The sequence below is a fragment of the Eucyclogobius newberryi genome, unplaced genomic scaffold (assembly GCF_026437365.1).
Source record: "Eucyclogobius newberryi isolate DKJ021-1_F unplaced genomic scaffold, fEucNew1.0.hap1 SCAF_1, whole genome shotgun sequence".
Lineage (NCBI taxonomy): Eukaryota > Metazoa > Chordata > Actinopteri > Gobiiformes > Gobiidae > Eucyclogobius > Eucyclogobius newberryi.
The window spans coordinates 21,785,423-21,808,340 of NW_027315723.1; the positions used below are offsets into that span (position 1 = coordinate 21,785,423).

At 47.9% G+C, this 22,918-nt stretch overlaps 1 protein-coding gene across 2 annotated transcripts in view; it reads right to left on the minus strand.

Annotated features, from left to right (window-relative positions):
- Nucleotides 1-1,286: 1,286 nt before the first annotated feature.
- clic5b (chloride intracellular channel 5b) overlaps nucleotides 1,287-22,918 on the minus strand; it is a 43,717-nt gene continuing 22,085 nt past the window's right edge. For both annotated transcript variants that reach the window (XM_072440146.1, XM_072440145.1), the window contains exons 2-6: nucleotides 12,017-12,126; nucleotides 11,718-11,843; nucleotides 9,089-9,195; nucleotides 6,165-6,346; nucleotides 1,287-3,373 (exon numbers count right to left, since the gene is read on the minus strand). In XM_072440146.1, coding sequence (XP_072296247.1) covers nucleotides 3,209-3,373; nucleotides 6,165-6,346; nucleotides 9,089-9,195; nucleotides 11,718-11,843; nucleotides 12,017-12,072 — 636 coding nt within the window. In that variant the 5' untranslated portion in view covers nucleotides 12,073-12,126 and the 3' untranslated portion in view covers nucleotides 1,287-3,208. The remainder of the gene's footprint in view (nucleotides 3,374-6,164; nucleotides 6,347-9,088; nucleotides 9,196-11,717; nucleotides 11,844-12,016; nucleotides 12,127-22,918) is intronic.

Here is a 22,918-nt window from a genome sequence, read left to right on the forward strand (position 1 = left end):
TTTTCCCTTTAAAACTCCTTTTCCCTGTTTAGGAAGAACACTTTGAACATGTATTTAGTTACACAATACTGAATACTTGCATTAAAATGTATTTAGTTACAGAATATTCCGATGGTCCAATCAGAGAGCTGTATTCTGAAGAGTGCTGGGGAAGGTACTACACTAGTAACTTGTTAAAATTGTGATAGTACTTTACTTACTGCCCCAAGCAAATTGGTCACATTTATTGTGGAAGACTTTAGTTGTAATATTGTGTAAATTAATCAAATATGTCCGTTTATGTTTAAACAGAGGTAAACAACCAATGAGTGGCAACCCTCAAAGACACTGCAGGTTAAAAACTAAAAACAAAAATCAAAAAACGTGTAGATGTCTTGGAGGGCGGGGGGCCCGGGGCCCGGGGGTCCTCCAGGCCTGAAGGCTGCACGAGGGCCGTAATGGCAGCTGCTTCTCTCTCTGAGGTGTTTATGTCTTTCACTTTCAGCACATTTAGAGTGCGTCTTGCTTAAGCTCAGTCAAGACGTTTGCAAAGGAAGATTATGTTCTCTTCCCTGTTGTTAGTATCGCAAGTCAAGTAAATATGTAGTATGTTAGTAACTGTAACTCAAGTATTGCCGTATCAGTCACTAAGTTACACCCAACACTAATTCTGAATACTTAGAATACTTTCCCATTGATTTGCATTGCATTATAAAGTATTTTTCACTGATGAAGATGAATGATGACGATTAGCTGTACAGTCACTCTGAAGTAGCACATTTAGTGACTTCCCAACACTGTCCCTGAGCGTCGTGGTCACGCTCTCACATCAACACATCAACACAAGCTCTAACACTGGAACCACTTCAATCCTTTGACACTGAAGCTGACGGAAACAATGCCACGGTGAATGTGAGCTCTAATCAAAGCTAAAGGTCGTCCAACAAAATGTTTTCTGGACAGCTGCTCCTGACAGTTGACATTGAAGGATGGGTCAAATGCAGAGGACAATAACGTGTTAAAATAACCGGTTGGTCCGTGTGCAAATGCAAAGTCGTAAAACCGTACTGCGTGTGATGGACCCTGGCAGGTACTGCGTGTGATGGACCCTGGCAGGTACTGCGTGTGATGGACCCTGGCAGGTACTGCGTGTGATGGACCCTGGCAGGTACTGCGTGTGATGGACCCTGGCAGGCACTTTTACCTTCCAGGTGTGAGCACACATCACTGACACACAGTCCGTCCCCGCGCTCAGGTATCAGTATTGATTGATCACCTCGAAAGAAAAAGACACGGCGCACCAGTCGATCTGTGAAAATATTATTTTATTTGCAGAGCTTCACAATGAGCGAGCCTCTCGGCCAACGCGCTCCGGTTTCATCTCATGCATTTGTCCAAACCACACGGCTCTCTCTGCCTCTCAAAGGAAGTCTGACACCGGGCCAAAGACGATACAAGTCCTCGAGACTCGTTTCCGTCGTCGCCGCGGACAACGGATCTGCTGAAGCTTTTTTTTTTCTTTTCGGGGGGATGCAAATGGAGGGAAATGTGCGCTTGATGAGGGGCCGGAGGGCAGGGCCGCTGACCAGAGTGGACCAGCGCCTGGAAGACACGTTTCAACGCGGCGCTAATGGCTAATCACGCCTGATTGTGCTGCTGAGTAAACACGGCTGCGCAATATCGCGTGTAACTCAAGACAAAACCAATACCTGGACCGAGCGCTAATAGCCGGAGGCAAAAAAACGAAACGTCTCAGCTGCGCCTGCCATTTTTCAGAGCCCGTCAGTGCACTTGGCGTGTGATCGAGAGTCAAATAAAGGCACATTTTTCATACTCCGAGCGGGACTTTTGGATTTTGGATCTCCGTAGCAAAACATATAGAAAGTTGAGCAGGAAAAGCCCTTTTCTCATCAGCCCTAAATCTGCGAAAATGAACCTTTCAGACTAAACCGACGGCGACGTTTTGAGAAAGGCGAGACGGGTCGCAATAAACTGCCACGATCAAGCTTTAAATGCACTTTTAAACACACGGATGGTCCGTTAGAGCTCGGATTGTCAGCTTTACGTTGTCGTAAGTTGTATTCCTGATGGATTGACGCTCATGATGTCATACGGAGCGTCGCCCGCGTTTCTCATCCGCTACGAGCCGTTTAAAGCAAATCTTTCAAATCCTTAAAGCGTCTACTTAAGTGCGGGGAAGCGGTTGTTCCTCCAACTGCTGTGTTTGAACATAAACCTGGACTCGGCGCCACCTACAGGCCATAAATGTGCAGGAAGACCGAGCATCGGCGCGTGGGTTTGTTTTTGTGAGAAATAATTGTGACACTGAAAATGGCTTGTTTTCAGATTAAAATGATACAGTTGTGCGGTTATATCAGATGATTTTGCTCGTTGCTGTGGCCGATAGTCGTGATTTGAACTCTTATAATCCGTAAGCAGACAAATCTATCTTAAGTCGGAGTAAAAGTCGCAAATTCACTAAAATAACAAGTTGAAATAACCACAACGCATTTATCCGTGGTGTAAAACAGTTTGTAACATGATTGTGTGACAGTTTAACACGTCTAATTGCTCTTTTATCAGAATTTTTACTCATTAGTCTGTAAAAAAAAAAAATACTATCCGTGCCAAATATCGGCCATTTTATTATTAAAACCATTAAAGTCATTACAATTATCGACCATCCCTAGTACCGAGTTTGTAGTGTGGTTGGAAACGCAGTGGCGTGACGGACAATTGTGCATTTGTTGTTGTGTTTCTCATAAATGAACCAGCAAAAAGCTACAAATCTGAAAACGACCAACGTGTTACACTGCAAAAAGGAATATCTAGCAGAAATGATCATGTTCACATCATTTGAGCGCTTTATGTTTATTAGCTTGCATGACCTAGAGTATGTAACTTTTTTGTGAGGTTTCTGACATTTGAAATGAGATCATAAACCTGCAAATGAGGTAGAAGTGCAATTCTATTCGAATAATTGAGCTTCAAATGAGACGCTGAAACTGGTCGGGGTTTGGGAACGTCAATCGCGTTCGACAAATCTAGATATTTACTCTTTGCGGTGTGTTAAATCTGTATTTTTGTGAGTAAACCCGACGCAAACTGCTCCTTGAAAGCTTCGGGGTAAAGTCCTAAACGTGCGGCGGGTGTTTGGTGTTTTTCCTCGGGAGTTTGTGCCTTGTTTTCCTTCGTTCCTTTGTTCCTTCGTCGGTGGGTGGGCGCGGCGTTACTTGGCCAGCCGGCGGGCCACGTCCTTGTACGCCGTCTCGATCTCGGACTCGGCGGCGCAGGTGTTGGTGAACTCGTCTCGCGTGTAGGCGTTCCTCAGGTAACGCCACACGCCCGCCATCTCGGAGGGAATGTCGTAGTTGCGGTATTTCTTCGCCACGACCTGCGGGAGAAACGGTTCACAGACGCACACGAGATTAGAACAATGAAGAACGAGATTAGAACAATATAGAATGAGATTTGGACCCTCATCCAAGAGTCATTCTCAATCTGTGGATGGATTATCTTCCCATGATTCACAGCAGTATTCTGAAGCCATGAGGCGGCTTCAGCTCAGGCCATTCTGATGCTGGTGTCACTCCCCAACGATCGTGTCACTCCCCAACGATCGTGTCACTCCCCAACGATCGTGTCACTCCCCAACAACGTGCCACTCCCCAACGACCGTGTCACTTCCCAACGACCGTGTCACTCCCCAACGACCGTGTCACTCCCCAACGATCGTGTCACTCCCCAACGATCGTGTCACTCCCCAACGATCGTGTCACTCCCCAACGATCGTGTCACTCCCCAACAACGTGCCACTCCCCAACGACCGTGTCACTTCCCAACGACCGTGTCACTCCCCAACGACCGTGTCACTCCCCAACGACCGTGTCACTCCCCAACGACCGTGTCACTCCCCAACGATCGTGTCACTCCCCAACGATCGTGTCACTCTCCAACGATCGTGTCACTCCCCAACGACGTGTCACTCCCCAACGATCGTGTCACTCCCCAACGACCGTGTCACTCCCCAACGACCGTGTCACTCCCCAACGATCGTGTCACTCCCCAACGACGTGTCACTCCCCAACGACCGTGTCACTTCCCAACGATTGTGTCACTCCCCAACGACGTGTCACTCCCCAACGACCGTGTCACTTCCCAACGATTGTGTCACTCCCCAACGATCGTGTCACTCCCCAACGATCGTGTCATTCCCCAACGACGTGTCACTCCCCAACGATCGTGTCACTCCCCAACGACCGTGTCACTTCCCAACAATCGTGTCACTCCCCAACGATCGTGTCACTCCCCAACGACGTGTCACTCCCCAACGACCGTGTCACTTCCCAACGATTGTGTCACTCCCCAACGATCATGTCACTTCCCAACGACCGTGTCACTCCCCAACAACCGCGTCACTCCCCAACGAATGTGTCACTTCCCAACGACCGTGTCACTCCCCAACAACCGCGTCACTCCCCAACAATCGTGTCACTTCCCAACGATCGTGTCACTCCCCAACGACCGTGTCACTCCCCAATGATCGGTCACTTCCCAACAATCGTGTCACTCCCCACCAATCGTGTCACCCCACAACGACCAAGTCACTCCCCAACGACCCTGTCATTCCCCAATGATCGTGTCACTCCCCAAAGAACGTGTCACTCACCAACGATCGTGACACTCCCCAACAACTGTGTCACTCCCCAACGATCGTGTCACTCCCCAACGACCGTGTCACTCCCCAACAATCGTGTCACTCCCCAACAACCGCGTCACTCCCCAACGATCGTGTCACTCCCCAAAGATCGGTCACTTCCCAACAATCGTGTCACTCCCCACCAATCGTGTCACCCCACAACGACCAAGTCACTCCCCAACGATCGTGTCACTCCCCAAAGAATGTGTCACTCACCAACGATCGTGTCACTCCCCAACGATCGTGTCACTCCCTAATGATCATGTCACTCCCTAACAACTGCGTCACTCCCCAACGATCGTGTCACTGCCCAACGATCGGATCGGTCACTTCCCAACAATCGTGTCACTCCCCACCAATCGTGTCACCCCCCAATGACCCTATCACTCCCTAACAACCGCGTCACTCCCCAACGATCGTGTCACTTCCCAACGATCGTGTTACTCCGGCCCCGCCCCCCGGCCGGCGCCGTACCGCGTTTCCACAAAGGAGGAACTCATGAAACTGTGGAGAACAGTCGTCTTACCCGGAGATCGTCACGTTATCCCGTCGCAATACTGACCTAACCTAATACTGATGTGCAATTCTGTCGTATGTGCAATTGCTGTTGGAATTCATGTGCAATTCATTTGCAATTACTGTGAAATTCATGTGCAATCTATGTGCTGTCGTGACACATATTCATGTGCAATTACTGTCGGGATCACATGCAATGGTATTTATTTATTTATTTATTTGTCTATGGGAGTTTTTGTTTATAGGAGATCTTCTACTGAAAGTGTTTTTCAGACTTCCTATAAGTGATCTGTTCTTCTGGATCTACCTCTGTATCTACCTGCGTTGCACCAATGAAATTTCCCCATGTGGGACAATAAAGGATTATCTTACTCCCCAACGATCGTGTCACTCCCCACCAATCGTGTCACGCCACAACGACCGAGTCACTCCCCAACGACCCTGTCACTCCCCAATGATCGTGTCACTCCCCAACGTCTGTGTCACTCCCCAACGACCGTGTCACTCCCCAACGTCTGTGTCACTCCCCAACGATCGTGTCACTCCCCAACGACCGTGTCACTCCCCAATGACCGTGTCACTCCCCTACGACTGTGTCACTCTTCAAGTATCACTCCCCAACAACCGTGTCACTAAACCCGGCTGAACTCTGCGGCCGCTGTAAAAATGATTCACGCTGCACTTTTCCCCGCAGTGCCAGGATTCATCAAAACACTCCTCAATACTTTCTAAACTTTTGGTCTCGTTTACCCGCACGCCGTGTTTTTAATATGGTCCAATTTCAAACGGCATCCATCATAATTAGTCCATTATTATTCCAGTTATGGTGGTAACATTAGCCGGCCCGTGGAAGAGGATTCAGTCCTGGGCAGGATCACCGCCGCTCACTCTTGGCAGCACGTCCAACCCAGTGTATTAGAATAAGCCCCCTGTGCATTTCCTCAGGTGGGCCCCCCCCCGCCCCCGTTACCTTGACGATATGCAGTTTGGGCAGCAGGTTGCAGTCGGCCAGGGTCAGCTCGTTCCCGTCCAGGAAGGAGCGGCTGGAGCCCTTCTCCTCCTCCATGCTGTCGGCGTCGATCTCCTCCGGCAGCGGCCCGGTCAGGTAGTCGTCCAACTTCTGCATTGCTTTGGTCAGGCCCTTCTCCAGAGCTGGACATGGCATTTAGAGCAAGAAAGGGTTTGTTTAGAGTGAATTATGAGTGAACGGACGTTTGGCAGTGAAAGAGCAAAACGGAATGAACAAATCTGGGCTCAAATCACAGTGGAGACTTGTTTGAAAATGACAGAATAATAATAATGTATAAGTGAGACGGACGATTAGATGAGATGGTTTCGTTCTTCCCTCTGTGTGTCATATTTTTACTTTGTCTCTTCCATTCTAAACATTTAGCATTTGAAAACATTTATATTTAAAAAGGCCTTTAACATGATGCAGTAGGTTTTGTTTTATATTATTTTATTATTATTGTTGTTGTTATTATTATTATTATATTATAATTACTGGTGTTATTAGGCCAGAGCGCCACAAGCTGGCGAGAGGCCTATTAATCTCGTAAGGCCGTGCGAAGCACGGCTGTGAAAGTGCGCACGTAGTGCGCACGAAATCGAGCGCGAAGCGCTCGCCCACTTCCAAACACTCACTAACGCACTCCTTCACTCACGCACGCCCCGTGCATACTAATTAGTAGTAGGAAAATGGAACTTTACCGTTGTAAACGGGCGAAGCCCGTGCAAAAGTACGCACTAAACGAGCACTTTAAATTGGCGGTCGTCATCCCCATATAAAGCACTCATTTGCGCTAAGTAGCTCACGAATACGTTCCCCATCTCTTGCATGTTCCGTGCATATAAGCATGTAATGCAAAAATTGAACATTATTACTGTATAGAGGGCCAAAAACACAAAGTGGGCGGAGCCCACTCAAAATTAACGAAAGTACCCGTCAGTGACCAGGGACCCACACCATGAGGTAGGAAAGCGCTTTCCAAAAATGTATAGTTCATGATATTTGAAAAATGGGAAACATTGTTTTCGCATCGGAATATTATTCTTTCTTTCTTTCTTCTTCTTTCTTCTTTCTTCTTCTCGGGACCAACCCCCCTATTTTTCACCCAGTGAACATTGACGAAAAGTCACAAAAATTAGCACACCTCTAAAAATCGTGCCTCTCTACATTCTGGCTATTTCCCTTTTCTAAAATTAAAAAAATTGGCGCGTCAGCGCCCCCAAAAATGCATTGAGAGATGGGAAATGACCCAAAAAAAATCTGATCGTAGAATCATGAAATTTGGCGCAGAGGTAGATGGTGACAAGAGAAGTAAAAAATATTATTATGGCAACGCCGTCCGCCCAACCAAATGTCGGCCATATTGCTTCAAAAATGGCTAAGCATGACTTCGGAGTTTTTCCAAACGTCGTACTTTTACAAACTCCTCACAGGGCGTTGGCCCTAAAAAGCTGAAATTTGGTGAAAATGCTACTGAGGAGTGGGACATCAAAAGTTATCCAAATTACATTGATACCTGTCACGGTCTCTGTGCGGCGAAGCCGCAAACTGTAGCAAGAATTTCAGAAATCTCCCAAATTTTACATTTCTGCCGTTTGCGCAGATAAAGTCCGAATTGCGTCAAATAAGAATCAGTTGTTAAACTCTTTGCCATAAACCTACTTGAAGTGAAATAAATTAATTTGGAGCCACAGCGCCCCCTACAGATTTTATATGGAGGTTAAATGTTTCGTTTTGCGAAATTATATGAAATTTGACACACAACTACATTTTAGAATTCCCATCAAAAAAGTCAATGAGACCCATGTCATAATTGTTATGGCTTTGCCGTAACGATGACAGAAACCTTCCATGTTATTCCAATGGGGAAATCGCCAGAACATGTTTACACTTTAGACTTTCACAAACTCCTCTTAGGGCGTCAGCCCTATTAACCTGAAATTTGGTGAGACTCATCTTCAGGGGTGGACCATCAAAAGTTATCCACATTTTTATTCAAAGAGTCACGGTGTCTGTGCGGCAAAGCCGCACATTTTGCCAAGAATTCAAAATAAAATTGCTTTTTGATGGTAAAACAAAGGGGAGAAGATGTGACAGCGTCACAGATTCAGCAGTAGATGTAATAAAAGGACAATTGGGGCGCGTTAGCGCCCCCTCCTCTTGCGGCGTGGCGGCGGCGTAGCGAGGGCCGATCATTGCCGCTTGCGGCTATATTTATTATTGTTGTTGTTGTTGTTGTTGTTGTTGTTGTTATTACTTGTTCATTTTTATTTATTTATTTATTTTGTATTACTAAAACAAGCTAATTTTGGCAAAAGAAACACAGTCAGATGAATTATTTCAGGATGTTTCTTGTTGTGGTTTTGGGTTAAAGTTGAAGTGTTGTCAAGATAATTTCAAGAACATTTCATCTCATACTCGATACAGATTTCTACATCACAATGATACAAAAACAATACAAAAATCTTTCTTTTTCCGTCAATAGAATTTTCCACACAGAATAATAGCATGTGGTCTTATAATAATTCTAATAAAGCTCATTATATCAGTCCAAAACTGTTTAAAAAAGGTCAAAATTTGCCCTGTTTGTCTTGTTTTTACTTGTTAAAATGAAAAACAACTGTTAATGTTAATTATAGTATTGAATAGCATCTGATTTTTACTACTTTTGACAATTTTGCTGTTCAAGTTGTGAAATATACTACAGCATTTTTCATATCTACCAAAATACATGTAGTATAAATGTAGAGGGAAGAACTGAACGTGCTCGACAGTACCACTAGATGGCGGCAGTGCGAGCCCCAGTCTCTGGTCTGAATACACACTGAGTGGGGCCATGACACTGCCTCTTCTCATCTGTGTGTGTGGCTAAACGAGAAGCCCACCCGCGTTGGCCTCCACCCGAGTGTTCTTGATGTACGCCGAGAACTTGGCGAATATGTCGTTTCCGGCCGTGTTGGACTCTCTCTGCCGTGCCGCCAGTCTGGGATACCTGAAAAGAGACGGAGTAAAGTTACTGTGCAGAGCTGGAGGAGGCTGCAGAGCTGGAGGAGGCTGCAGAGCTGGAGGCTGCAGAGCTGGAGGAGGCTGCAGAGCTGGAGGCTGCAGAGCTGGAGGAGACTGCAGAGCTGGAGGAGGCTGCAGAGCTGGAGGAGACTGCAGAGCTGGAGGCTGCAGAGCTGGAGGAGGCTGCAGAGCTGGAGGCTGCAGAGCTGGAGGAGACTGCAGAGCTGGAGGAGGCTGCAGAGCTGGAGGAGACTGCAGAGCTGGAGGCTGCAGAGCTGGAGGAGGCTGCAGAGCTGGAGGAGGCTGCAGAGCTGGAGGAGACTGCAGAGCTGGAGGAGGCTGCAGAGCTGGAGGCTGCAGAGCTGGAGGAGGCTGCAGAGCTGGAGGCTGCACGCTCAGAAGCAGCACTTACATGTCACTTCTTCCTCTTCTTCTTCTTCTTCTGTCTGACTGTGGTTCTCCTTTCTAACTTCTAGACCTAAACCCTAATCATAACTCTAACTGTACACGAATAATACATGTCAAACAATGGAATGAGCATCAAACTGAGCTGAATTAAATGAAAGCAACCTCTTTAATTCTCCAGAAAAGTAAAGAAGTGGTTCACAGAGAATCAGAGAAGCACAAACTGACAAGTTAAATGTATTTATTTATGGCTGAAATTGCACTAAATCTGCCTTATAACTACAAGGTCACAGCTCTTTTACAGAAGCTTATTTAAAAGTGTATTTGAGTTTTCAATGTGTAAATTGTGCTGCTGAAACTCGATATTCTATAGTTAATACAAAGTCATTTCAATAGCATTCAGCGTCTGTAATATCTGCACAGTCTGTAATATAATGTGTGATACTGAAGAGTGAAATGAGCTTTCATATCTATAATCTGATATGGGACGAGGGCATTATGAGACTGTATTGTCCTGTTGAATAAATAAATAAATAAATAGATAAATAAATAAATAGATAAATAAATAAATAGATAAATAAATAAATAGATAAATAAATAAATAGATAAACATATAGGTAAAAACAAACCTTTGCTAAAAAAACAAAAAAAACTGCTATGAAGAATCAAAACTATTAACAATTTTTTTTTTGTTTTTTTTATGGATTGTAGTAATTTATGAAAGTTAATATTCAATAACTTTCACATTATTTCATGTAGTTACACAAACGTACAATAATGTCATTACCAAGCACAACCTTTTACCTTAAACTTACTTAGCCAATGTTTAATGGTGATTCATGAAGACTAATGATGAATATGAATATTCAGGGGTTTATGGGAAAAAAAGGGAAGTTAATCCCCCAAAACCCCCAAAAGGTTTTTAATTTTAAAAATGTTGCAGCAGATTGACATGTGTCAGTTTATTTACAAATTATTGAATAATTCATTGTTATTGAGAAGATTTATAATGTCTAAGAATATTACTTCATGCTGACATACGTCACAAAACAATAGTAGATTTAACACAGTTTTTAACTTTGTACTTTGACTTTTCATAAAAGTCAAAATAGTTCCCAAATGTGTTTTTCTCACTAACGTCTCACAGGGCGTTCAGCGCAGATATCTGGGCTTTGAATGTCTGTTCCACAACACAAACTTACAAGACATTCGTCAAAATAAACACTGAAAACTAAAAATGACATACTACATTTATATTTAGGGAAGGGACGGGAAGGTTTCAGACTGTTTCTGTGTCTAGAATATTCTATTATGTCCATGTTTGACCTGAATGCTAATCACAATGCTAACATAACTCAATAATGCAGCTGATCTTTGGACAAAACATACATTGTTGTTGTCTAAATGTCTGCTCCAGAGCTGAGAGTAAAGCTCAGGACTGTTCTGACATCTGAGCACTTTATGCAGATTTCCTCTCATCTGTTTACGGCTGCAGGAGCCTGACTGTTTCTACTAAATAATCATTCAATTAGGCCCTTAGAGCGCGGCCCTTCAGAGCGCGGCCCCTCAGAGCCTCAGAGCGCGGCCCCTCAGAGTGTGGCTCCAGCTCTGCAGATCCTGTCACATCTGGAGGTCATTAACACCTGGACTAAGAGCTGCTCTCTCTGACTCTCTGAACCTGTCACAGAGTCGCTTTGGCCCTCGCAGCGTTCTCACACTTTGCTCCTTTTAGAATCTAAAGGAAAAAAACATTTACAGGCAATAAAATAAAGATTTAGCTCGTCTGGACTTCTTCTCAGCGGCTCACGCTCTTTGGCGCTCGTTCTTTCTAAAATGACAGCGAGAGAACATGTTGTCTGCCATCTGCCTTTTCAACACTGAGCGCGTCATAATTGTTAAATACGTCTTTAAACGGCCCAAACATTTTCCACAGACATAAAAGTCGCAGAGAAAAGCGTGAGAAAGACTTCCAGACGACTTTCCAACAGAATGAGACACAAAATGTAAAACAGATATTAAACTAATGTATGTCACTGATAAAAATGAACAAAACGCTGCTATTAGCGTGTTTCCCTTTGGTTGCCATGGTGATTGGAGACTCACTTGGGTGGGCTCAGGACGTCCTCCAGGAACTCCTCGACCTTGTTGACGTCGGTCTTGACTTCCCCGTTGAAGGTGAGGAAGGGCGGGTGGGTCCCGGGGGCCAGGTTGTGCAGGTCAGCCGGCTTCCTGCGGCGCACACACAAAAGCATGAGCCGGACAGTAAATCCTGAAGGAACATCATTACCTCATCGCTGTAATTTGATTTAATTCAGATTCACATAATTATCTGTTTTAGCGAACAAAATGTAAGTGCTTTAAATACTAGAAAAATGAATGAGCAATGAGACGCTGCTTCTGACCTTTTGAGATCGACGGTGGTGACGTTGAACACGACTCCTTTGAGCCACAGGATCATGAAGAGACGCTGAGAGAACGGACAGTTTCCAATGCTCTCGCCATCGCTGCCAGCCTGGAACGACAGTGTTCAGGAACGACGAGTCACAGTGTTCAGGAACAACAGCACGAGTCACAGTGTTCAGGAACAACAGCACGAGTCACAGTGTGCAGGAACGACAACGCGAGTCACAGTGTTCAGGAACGACAGCACGAGTCACAGTGTTCAGGAACAACAGCACGAGTCACAGTGTGCAGGAACGACAACGCGAGTCACAGTGTTCAGGAACGACAGCACGAGTCACAGTGTTCAGGAACGACGAGTCACAGTGTTCAGGAACAACATCACGAGTCACAGTGTTCAGGAACGACGAGTCACAGTGTTCAGGATCAACATCACGAGTCACAGTGTTCAGGAACGATTAGTCACAGTGTTCAGGAACAACAGCACGAGTCACAGTGTTCAGGATCAACATCACGAGTCACAGTGTTAAGGAACGATTAGTCACAGTGTTCAGGAACAACAGCACGAGTCACAGTGTTCAGGAACAACAGCACGAGTCACAGTGTGCAGGAACGACAACGCGAGTCACAGTGTTCAGGAACGACAGCACGAGTCACAGTGTTCAGGAACGACGAGTCACAGTGTTCAGGAACAACATCACGAGTCACAGTGTTCAGGAACGATTAGTCACAGTGTTCAGGAACAACAGCACGAGTCACAGTGTGCAGGAACGACAACGAGAGTCACAGTGTTCAGGAACGACAGCACGAGTCACAGTGTTTAGGAACGACGAGTCACAGTGTTCAGGAACAACATCACGAGTCACAGTGTTCAGGAACGATTAGTCACAGTGTTCAGGAACAAAAGCACGAGTCACAGTGTTCAGGAACAACAGCACGAGTCACAGTGTTCAGGAACGATAAGTCACAGTGTTCAGGAACAACAGCACGAGTCACAGTGTTCAGGAACGACAGCACGAGTCACAGTGTTCAGGACCGACATCACGAGTCACAGTGTTCAGGAACAACAGCACGAGTCACAGTGTGCAGGAACGACAGCACGAGTCACAGTGTTCAGGAACAACAGCACGAGTCACAGTGTTCAGGAACAACAGCACGAGTCACAGTGTTCAGGAACAACAGCACGAGTCACAGTGTGCAGGAACGACAACGCGAGTCACAGTGTTCAGGAACGACAGCACGAGTCACAGTGTTCAGGAACAACAGCACGAGTCACAGTGTTCAGGAACGACGAGTCAAAGTGTTCAGGAACAACAGCACAAGTCACAGTGTTCAGGAACAACAGCACTAGTCACAGTGTTCAGGAACGACAACGCGAGTCACAGTGTTCAGGAACGACAGCACGAGTCACAGTGTTCATGAACGACGAGTCACAGTGTTCAGGAACAACAGCACGAGTCACAGTGTTCAGGACCGACAGCACAAGTCACAGTGTTCAGGACCGACAGCACAAGTCACAGTGTTCAGGAACGACAGCACGAGTCACAGTGTTCAGGAACAACAGCACGAGTCACAGTGTTCAGGACCGACAACACGAGTCACAGTGTTCAGGAACGACAGCACGAGTCACAGTGTTCAGGACCGACAGCACGAGTCACAGTGTTCAGGAACGACAGCACAAGTCACAGTGTTCAGGACCGACAGCACGAGTCACAGTGTTCAGGAACGACAGCACGAGTCACAGTGTTCAGGAACAACAGCACGAGTCACAGTGTGCAGGAACGACAACGCGAGTCACAGTGTTCAGGAACAACAGCACGAGTCACAGTGTTCAGGAACGACGAGTCACAGTGTTCAGGAACAACAGCACGAGTCACAGTGTTCAGGAACGACGAGTCACAGTGTTCAGGAACAACAGCACGAGTCACAGTGTTCAGGAACAACAGCACGAGTCACAGTGTGCAGGAACGACAACGCGAGTCACAGTGTTCAGGAACGACAGCACGAGTCACAGTGTTCAGGAACAACAGCACGAGTCACAGTGTGCAGGAACGACAACGCGAGTCACAGTGTTCAGGAACGACAGCACGAGTCACAGTGTTCAGGAACGACGAGTCACAGTGTTCAGGAACAACATCACGAGTCACAGTGTTCAGGAACGACGAGTCACAGTGTTCAGGATCAACATCACGAGTCACAGTGTTCAGGAACGATTAGTCACAGTGTTCAGGAACGACAGCACAAGTCACAGTGTTCAGGACCGACAGCACGAGTCACAGTGTTCAGGAACGACAGCACGAGTCACAGTGTTCAGGAACAACAGCACGAGTCACAGTATGCAGGAACGACAACGCGAGTCACAGTGTTCAGGAACAACAGCACGAGTCACAGTGTGCAGGAACGACAACGCGAGTCACAGTGTTCAGGAACAACAGCACGAGTCACAGTGTTCAGGAACGACGAGTCACAGTGTTCAGGAACAACAGCACGAGTCACAGTGTTCAGGAACGACGAGTCACAGTGTTCAGGAACAACAGCACGAGTCACAGTGTTCAGGAACGACGAGTCACAGTGTTCAGGAACAACAGCACGAGTCACAGTGTTCAGGAACAACAGCACGAGTCACAGTGTGCAGGAACGACAACGCGAGTCACAGTGTTCAGGAACGACAGCACGAGTCACAGTGTTCAGGAACAACAGCACGAGTCACAGTGTGCAGGAACGACATCACGAGTCACAGTGTTCAGGAACGACGAGTCACAGTGTTCAGGATCAACATCACGAGTCACAGTGTTCAGGAACGATTAGTCACAGTGTTCAGGAACGACAGCACAAGTCACAGTGTTCAGGACCGACAGCACGAGTCACAGTGTTCAGGAACGACAGCACGAGTCACAGTGTTCAGGAACAACAGCACGAGTCACAGTATGCAGGAACGACAACGCGAGTCACAGTGTTCAGGAACAACAGCACGAGTCACAGTGTGCAGGAACGACAACACGAGTCACAGTGTTCAGGAACAACAGCACGAGTCACAGTGTTCAGGAACGACGAGTCACAGTGTTCAGGAACAACAGCACGAGTCACAGTGTTCAGGAACGACGAGTCACAGTGTTCAGGAACAACAGCACGAGTCACAGTGTTCAGGAACAACAGCACGAGTCACAGTGTGCAGGAAAGACAACGCGAGTCACAGTGTTCAGGAACGACAGCACGAGTCACAGTGTTCAGGAACAACAGCACGAGTCACAGTGTGCAGGAACGACAACGCGAGTCACAGTGTTCAGGAACGACAGCACGAGTCACAGTGTTCAGGAACGACGAGTCACAGTGTTCAGGAACAACATCACGAGTCACAGTGTTCAGGAACGACGAGTCACAGTGTTCAGGATCAACATCACGAGTCACAGTGTTCAGGAACGATTAGTCACAGTGTTCAGGAACAACAGCACGAGTCACAGTGTTCAGGATCAACATCACGAGTCACAGTGTTAAGGAACGATTAGTCACAGTGTTCAGGAACAACAGCACGAGTCACAGTGTTCAGGAACAACAGCACGAGTCACAGTGTGCAGGAACGACAACGCGAGTCACAGTGTTCAGGAACGACAGCACGAGTCACAGTGTTCAGGAACGACGAGTCACAGTGTTCAGGAACAACATCACGAGTCACAGTGTTCAGGAACGATTAGTCACAGTGTTCAGGAACAACAGCACGAGTCACAGTGTGCAGGAACGACAACGAGAGTTACAGTGTTCAGGAACGACAGCACGAGTCACAGTGTTCAGGAACGACGAGTCACAGTGTTCAGGAACAACATCCCGAGTCACAGTGTTCAGGAACGATTAGTCACAGTGTTCAGGAACAAAAGCACGAGTCACAGTGTTCAGGAACAGCAGCACGAGTCACAGTGTTCAGGAACGATAAGTCACAGTGTTCAGGAACAACAGCACGAGTCACAGTGTTCAGGAACGACAGCACGAGTCACAGTGTTCAGGAATGACAGCACGAGTCACAGTGTTCAGGAACAACAGCACGAGTCACAGTGTGCAGGAACGACAGCACGAGTCACAGTGTTCAGGAACAACAGCACGAGTCACAGTGTTCAGGAACAACAGCACGAGTCACAGTGTTCAGGAACAACAGCACGAGTCACAGTGTGCAGGAACGACAACGCGAGTCACAGTGTTCAGGAACGACAGCACGAGTCACAGTGTTCAGGAACAACAGCACGAGTCACAGTGTTCAGGAACGACGAGTCACAGTGTTCAGGAACAACAGCACAAGTCACAGTGTTCAGGAACAACAGCACGAGTCACAGTGTTCAGGAACGATAACGCGAGTCACAGTGTTCAGGAACGACAGCACGAGTCACAGTGTTCATGAACGACGAGTCACAGTGTTCAGGAACAACAGCACGAGTCACAGTGTTCAGGACCGACAGCACAAGTCACAGTGTTCAGGACCGACAGCACAAGTCACAGTGTTCAGGAACGACAGCACGAGTCACAGTGTTCAGGAACAACAGCACGAGTCACAGTGTTCAGGACCGACAGCACGAGTCACAGTGTTCAGGAACGACAGCACAAGTCACAGTGTTCAGGACCGACAGCACGAGTCACAGTGTTCAGGAACGACAGCACAAGTCACAGTGTTCAGGACCGACAGCACGAGTCACAGTGTTCAGGAACGACAGCACGAGTCACAGTGTTCAGGACCGACATCACGAGTCACAGTGTTCAGGAACAACAGCACGAGTCACAGTGTTCAGGAACAACAGCACGAGTCACAGTGTGCAGGAACGACAACGCGAGTCACAGTGTTCAGGAACAACAGCACGAGTCACAGTGTTCAGGAACGACGAGTCACAGTGTTCAGGAACAACAGCACGAGTCACAGTGTTCAGGAACAACAGCACGAGTCACAGTGTTCAGGAACGACAACGCGAGTCACAGTGTTCAGGAACGACAGCACGAGTCACAGTGTTCATGAACGACGAGTCACAGTGTTCAGGAACAACAGCACGAGTCACAGTGTTCAGGACCGACAGCACGAGTCACAGTGTTCAGGACCGACAGCACAAGTCACAGTGTTCAGGAACGACAGCACGAGTCACAGTGTTCAGGAACAACAGCACGAGTCACAGTGTTCAGGACCGACAGCACGAGTCACAGTGTTCAGGAACGACAGCACAAGTTACAGTGTTCAGGAACGACAGCACGAGTCACAGTGTTCAGGAACGACAGCACAAGTCACAGTGTTCAGGACCGACAGCACGAGTCACAGTGTTCAGGAACGACAGCACGAGTCACAGTGTTCAGGACCGACATCACGAGTCACAGTGTTCAGGAACAACAGCACGAGTCACAGTGTTCAGGAACAACAGCACGAGTCATAGTGTGCAGGAACGACAACGCGAGTAACAATGTTCAGGAACGTGTCGGTGTAATCCCTCATTCGTCCAGGCGTGTTCCATAGTAGAAAAAGCTTCAGTTGTAGTTTTCAAACTGAGTCCAGATGACTACAACTGAAGCTTTTTCTAATACAGTGTTCAGGAACGACAGCACGAGTCACATTGTTCAGGAAAGACGAGTCACAGTGTTCAGGAACAACAGCACGAGTCACAGTGTTCAGGAACAACAGCACGAGTCACAGTGTTCAGCAACGACAACGCGAGTCACAGTGTTCAGGAATGACAGCACGAGTCACAGTGTTCAGAAACGACAGCACGAGTCACAGTGTTCATGAACGACGAGTCACAGTGTTCAGAAACGACAGCACGAGTCACAGTGTTCAGGAACAACAGCACGAGTCACAGTGTTCAGGAACGACGAGTCACAGTGTTCAGAAACAACAGCACGAGTCACAGTGTTCAGGAACAACAGCACGAGTCACAGTGTTCAGGAACGACAACGCGAGTCACAGTGTTCAGGAACGACAGCACAAGTCACAGTGTTCAGGAACGACAGCACGAGTCACAGTGTTCAGGACCGACAGCACAAGTCACAGTGTTCAGGAACGACAGCACGAGTCACATTGTTCAGGAACAACAGCACGAGTCACAGTGTTCAGGACCGACAGCACGAGTCACAGTGTTCAGGAACGACAGCACAAGTCACAGTGTTCAGGAACGACAGCACGAGTCACAGTGTTCAGGAACGACAGCACAAGTCACAGTGTTCAGGACCGACAGCACGAGTCACAGTGTTCAGGAACGACAGCACGAGTCAGTGTTCAGGACCGACATCACGAGTCACAGTGTTCAGGAACAACAGCACGAGTCACAGTGTTCAGGAACAACAGCACAAGTCACAGTGTGCAGGAACGACAACGCGAGTCACAGTGTTCAGGAACGACAGCACGAGTCACAGTGTTCAGGAACGACGAGTCACAGTGTTCAGGAACAACAGCACGAGTCACAGTGTTCAGGAACGATTAGTCACAGTGTTCAGGAACAACAGCACGAGTCACAGTGTTCAGGAACAACAGCACCAGTCACAGTGTTCAGGAACGATTAGTCACAGTGTTCAGGAACAACATCACGAGTCACAGTGTTCAGGAACGACAGCACGAGTCACAGTGTTCAGGACCGACATCACGAGTCACAGTGTTCAGGAACAACAGCACGAGTCACAGTGTTCAGGAACAACAGCACGAGTCACAGTGTGCAGGAACGACAACGCGAGTCACAGTGTTCAGGAACGACAGCACGAGTCACAGTGTTCAGGAACAACAGCACGAGTCACAGTGTTCAGGAACGACGAGTCACAGTGTTCAGGAACAACAGCACGAGTCACAGTGTTCAGGAACAACAGCACGAGTCACAGTGTTCAGGAACGACAACGCGAGTCACAGTGTTCAGGAACGACAGCACGAGTCACAGTGTTCATGAACGACGAGTCACAGTGTTCAGGAACAACAGCACGAGTCACAGTGTTCAGGACCGACAGCACGAGTCACAGTGTTCAGGACCGACAGCACAAGTCACAGTGTTCAGGAACGACAGCACGAGTCACAGTCTTCAGGAACAACAGCACGAGTCACAGTGTTCAGGACCGACAGCACGAGTCACAGTGTTCAGGAACGACAGCACAAGTCACAGTGTTCAGGACCGACAGCACGAGTCACAGTGTTCGGGAACGACAGCACAAGTCACAGTGTTCAGGACCGACAGCACGAGTCACAGTGTTCAGGAACGACAGCACGAGTCACAGTGTTCAGGACCGACATCACGAGTCACAGTGTTCAGGAACAACAGCACGAGTCACAGTGTTCAGGAACAACAGCACGAGTCACAGTGTGCAGGAACGACAACGCGAGTCACAGTGTTCAGGAACGACAGCACGAGTCACAGTGTTCAGGAACGACGAGTCACAGTGTTCAGGAACAACAGCACGATTCACAGTGTTCAGGAACGACGAGTCACAGTGTTCAGGAACAACAGCACGAGTCACAGTGTTCAGGAACAACAGCACGAGTCACAGTGTTCAGGAACGACAACGCGAGTCACAGTGTTCAGGAACGACAGCACGAGTCACAGTGTTCAGGAACGACAGCACAAGTCACAGTGTTCAGGAACGACAGCACGAGTCACAGTGTTCAGGAACGACAGCACGAGTCACAGTGTTCAGGAACGACAGCACAAGTCACAGTGTTCAGGAACGACAGCACGAGTCACAGTGTTCAGGAACGACAGCACGAGTCACAGTGTTCAGGACCGACATCACGAGTCACAGTGTTCAGGAACAACAGCACGAGTCACAGTGTTCAGGAACAACAGCACGAGTCACAGTGTGCAGGAACGACAACGCGAGTCACAGTGTTCAGGAACGACAGCACGAGTCACAGTGTTCAGGAACGACGAGTCACAGTGTTCAGGAACAACAGCACGAGTCACAGTGTTCAGGAACAACAGCACGAGTCACAGTGTTCAGGAACGACAACGCGAGTCACAGTGTTCAGGAATGACAGCACGAGTCACAGTGTTCAGAAACGACAGCACGAGTCACAGTGTTCATGAACGACGAGTCACAGTGTTCAGGAACGACAGCACGAGTCACAGTGTTCAGGAACAACAGCACGAGTCACAGTGTTCAGGAACGACGAGTCACAGTGTTCAGGAACAACAGCACGAGTCACAGTGTTCAGGAACAACAGCACGAGTCACAGTGTTCAGGAACGACAACGCGAGTCACAGTGTTCATGAACGACGAGTCACAGTGTTCATGAACGACGAGTCACAGTGTTCAGGAACAACAGCACGAGTCACAGTGTTCAGGAACGACGAGTCACAGTGTTCAGGAACGACGAGTCACAGTGTTCAGGAACAACAGCACGAGTCACAGTGTTCAGGAACAACAGCACGAGTCACAGTGTTCAGGAACGACAACGCGAGTCACAGTGTTCAGGAACGACAGCACGAGTCACAGTGTTCATGAACGACGAGTCACAGTGTTCAGGAACAACAGCACGAGTCACAGTGTTCAGGACCGACAGCACGAGTCACAGTGTTCAGGACCGACAACACAAGTCACAGTGTTCAGGAACGACAGCACGAGTCACAGTGTTCAGGAACAACAGCACGAGTCACAGTGTTCAGGACCGACAGCACGAGTCACAGTGTTCAGGAACGACAGCACAAGTCACAGTGTTCAGGAACGACAGCACGAGTCACAGTGTTCAGGAACGACAGCACAAGTCACAGTGTTCAGGACCGACAGCACGAGTCACAGTGTTCAGGAACGACAGCACGAGTCACAGTGTTCAGGACCGACATCACGAGTCACAGTGTTCAGGAACAACAGCACGAGTCACAGTGTTCAGGAACAACAGCACGAGTCACAGTGTGCAGGAACGACAACACGAGTCACAGTGTTCAGGAACGACAGCACGAGTCACAGTGTTCAGGAACGACGAGTCACAGTGTTCAGGAAAAACAGCACGAGTCACAGTGTTCAGGAACGATTAGTCACAGTGTTCAGGAACAACAGCACGAGTCACAGTGTTCAGGAACAACAGCACGAGTCACAGTGTTCAGGAACGATTAGTCACAGTGTTCAGGAACAACATCACGAGTCACAGTGTTCAGGAACAACAGCACGAGTCACAGTGTTCAGGAACAACAACGCGAGTCACAGTGTTCAGGAATGACAGCACGAGTCACAGTGTTCAGAAACGACAGCACGAGTCACAGTGTTCATGAACGACGAGTCACAGTGTTCAGGAACGACAGCACGAGTCACAGTGTTTACTCTGCTCCTCCTGAATCCAAGGACTATCAGTCGGATTCTCCTCCAGTACCTGGAATAGACCTTACCCGGGAGGCTGAGGATGTGATCCCTCTGTAGGTGGAACACCTTCTTGAACAGAGGGACCACCACCCCGGTCTGCCAGTTCAGAGGCACTGTCCCCGACCACTACGCGATGTTGCAGAGACGTGTCAACCAAGACAGTCCTACAACATCCAGAGACTTTAGGTACTCAGGGCGGATCTCATCCACCCCCGGAGCCCTGACAGGGCTTCAGCCCGGGTGATGGACGAGCCAGACTCTGAGTCCCCGGTCTCTAATTCCTCTTCAGAAGACGTGACTGAGGGATTAAGGAGATTCCTTCCACCGTCCGACGACATCCACAGTCGAGGTCAGCAGGTCTCCACCCGCACCATAAACGGTGTTGGTGAAGCAGTGCTTCCCCTCCTGAGGCGCCGGACGGTTTGCCAGAATTCCTTTGGTGCCGACCGATAGTCCTCCTCCATGGCCTCCCCGAACTCCTCCCAGGCCCGGGTTTTTGCCTCTGCGACAGCACGAGCCGCGCATGGCCTGCCGATGCCGGCCAAATGAATTGTAAATGAATGAATTATACACTTGTTCCTTTTATCTGACCTCGACAAGCCTCATCACTGTCATTTTCTAAAGATGTAAAATGTAAAAGTGCTAAATAACAGTTATGTCCATGTCAGCGCTGCAGAGCTTATAACTGGATATATCGTCACAGTATTTTGGTTATTGTTGCCTCTTTACTCTTTGTGCTGGACGAGTTAAACATTTCCAGTCGTGACGTAGAAGGTTGTAATTGGAAGTGGCAGAACAAGCACGTCTTCTTCACTTCCGCAGCTCTGCGTCGCCGGGGCAACAATAGAAAGTATCAGTGAGCCGCGCGACACACGATCCACAAACTCAATTATGCAGAGCCGTCCTAGGGCACCGCGGGGTCACGCTCGCCGCCCCGCAGAGTCCGGGCCCTCACGCTGCAGACACGCTGCAGTCATGTGGTCGTCATGGTGAAGACAGCAGAGTAAATGACATAGATTCATCACAGCATCATGTAGGATCTATAACATGCACGTTATAGGATGTGTTACAATACGCGAAGAACTGTCATATCCATGTTATGGTGATATTTTTGTGTTAAAATAAAAATATGCTTTAATTAAAGGAATAATAGAGGATTGTTCACAGAGTTGAGAACTCAAGCGACTGTTAGTCCCTTTTTTTTTTATCTGCACGCGCACACTCCCCCCCACCCTCCTGTTGTTTCCAAGACACCGCCTACCATCAAACCTCATGTGTTATTAGTGCAGATCACATCGCTCGTCTTTGCAGATTTCCGTCTCTTCTGAGCTCGAACGTCTTTTTTTGTCATCATTTTTGTACTGTTCACTGAAGGAACTCACTAAACACACACCGGCATATCAACCACGCATGCGCAGCCAGGGAAACGTGCTGCTGTCCTGGGCATGAGGCTGCAGGTGTGCAGTAGGACGCCCAGAATGATTGACATGTGGGAGAACTACTCGGCTGTCCACGTCACGAGGAAATGAGACTCAGATTGCGTGCCAGAAATCCTCTATTATTCCTTTAAGCAGTCAAACAAAAAATAATAAAGACAGTTTATAAAATACATA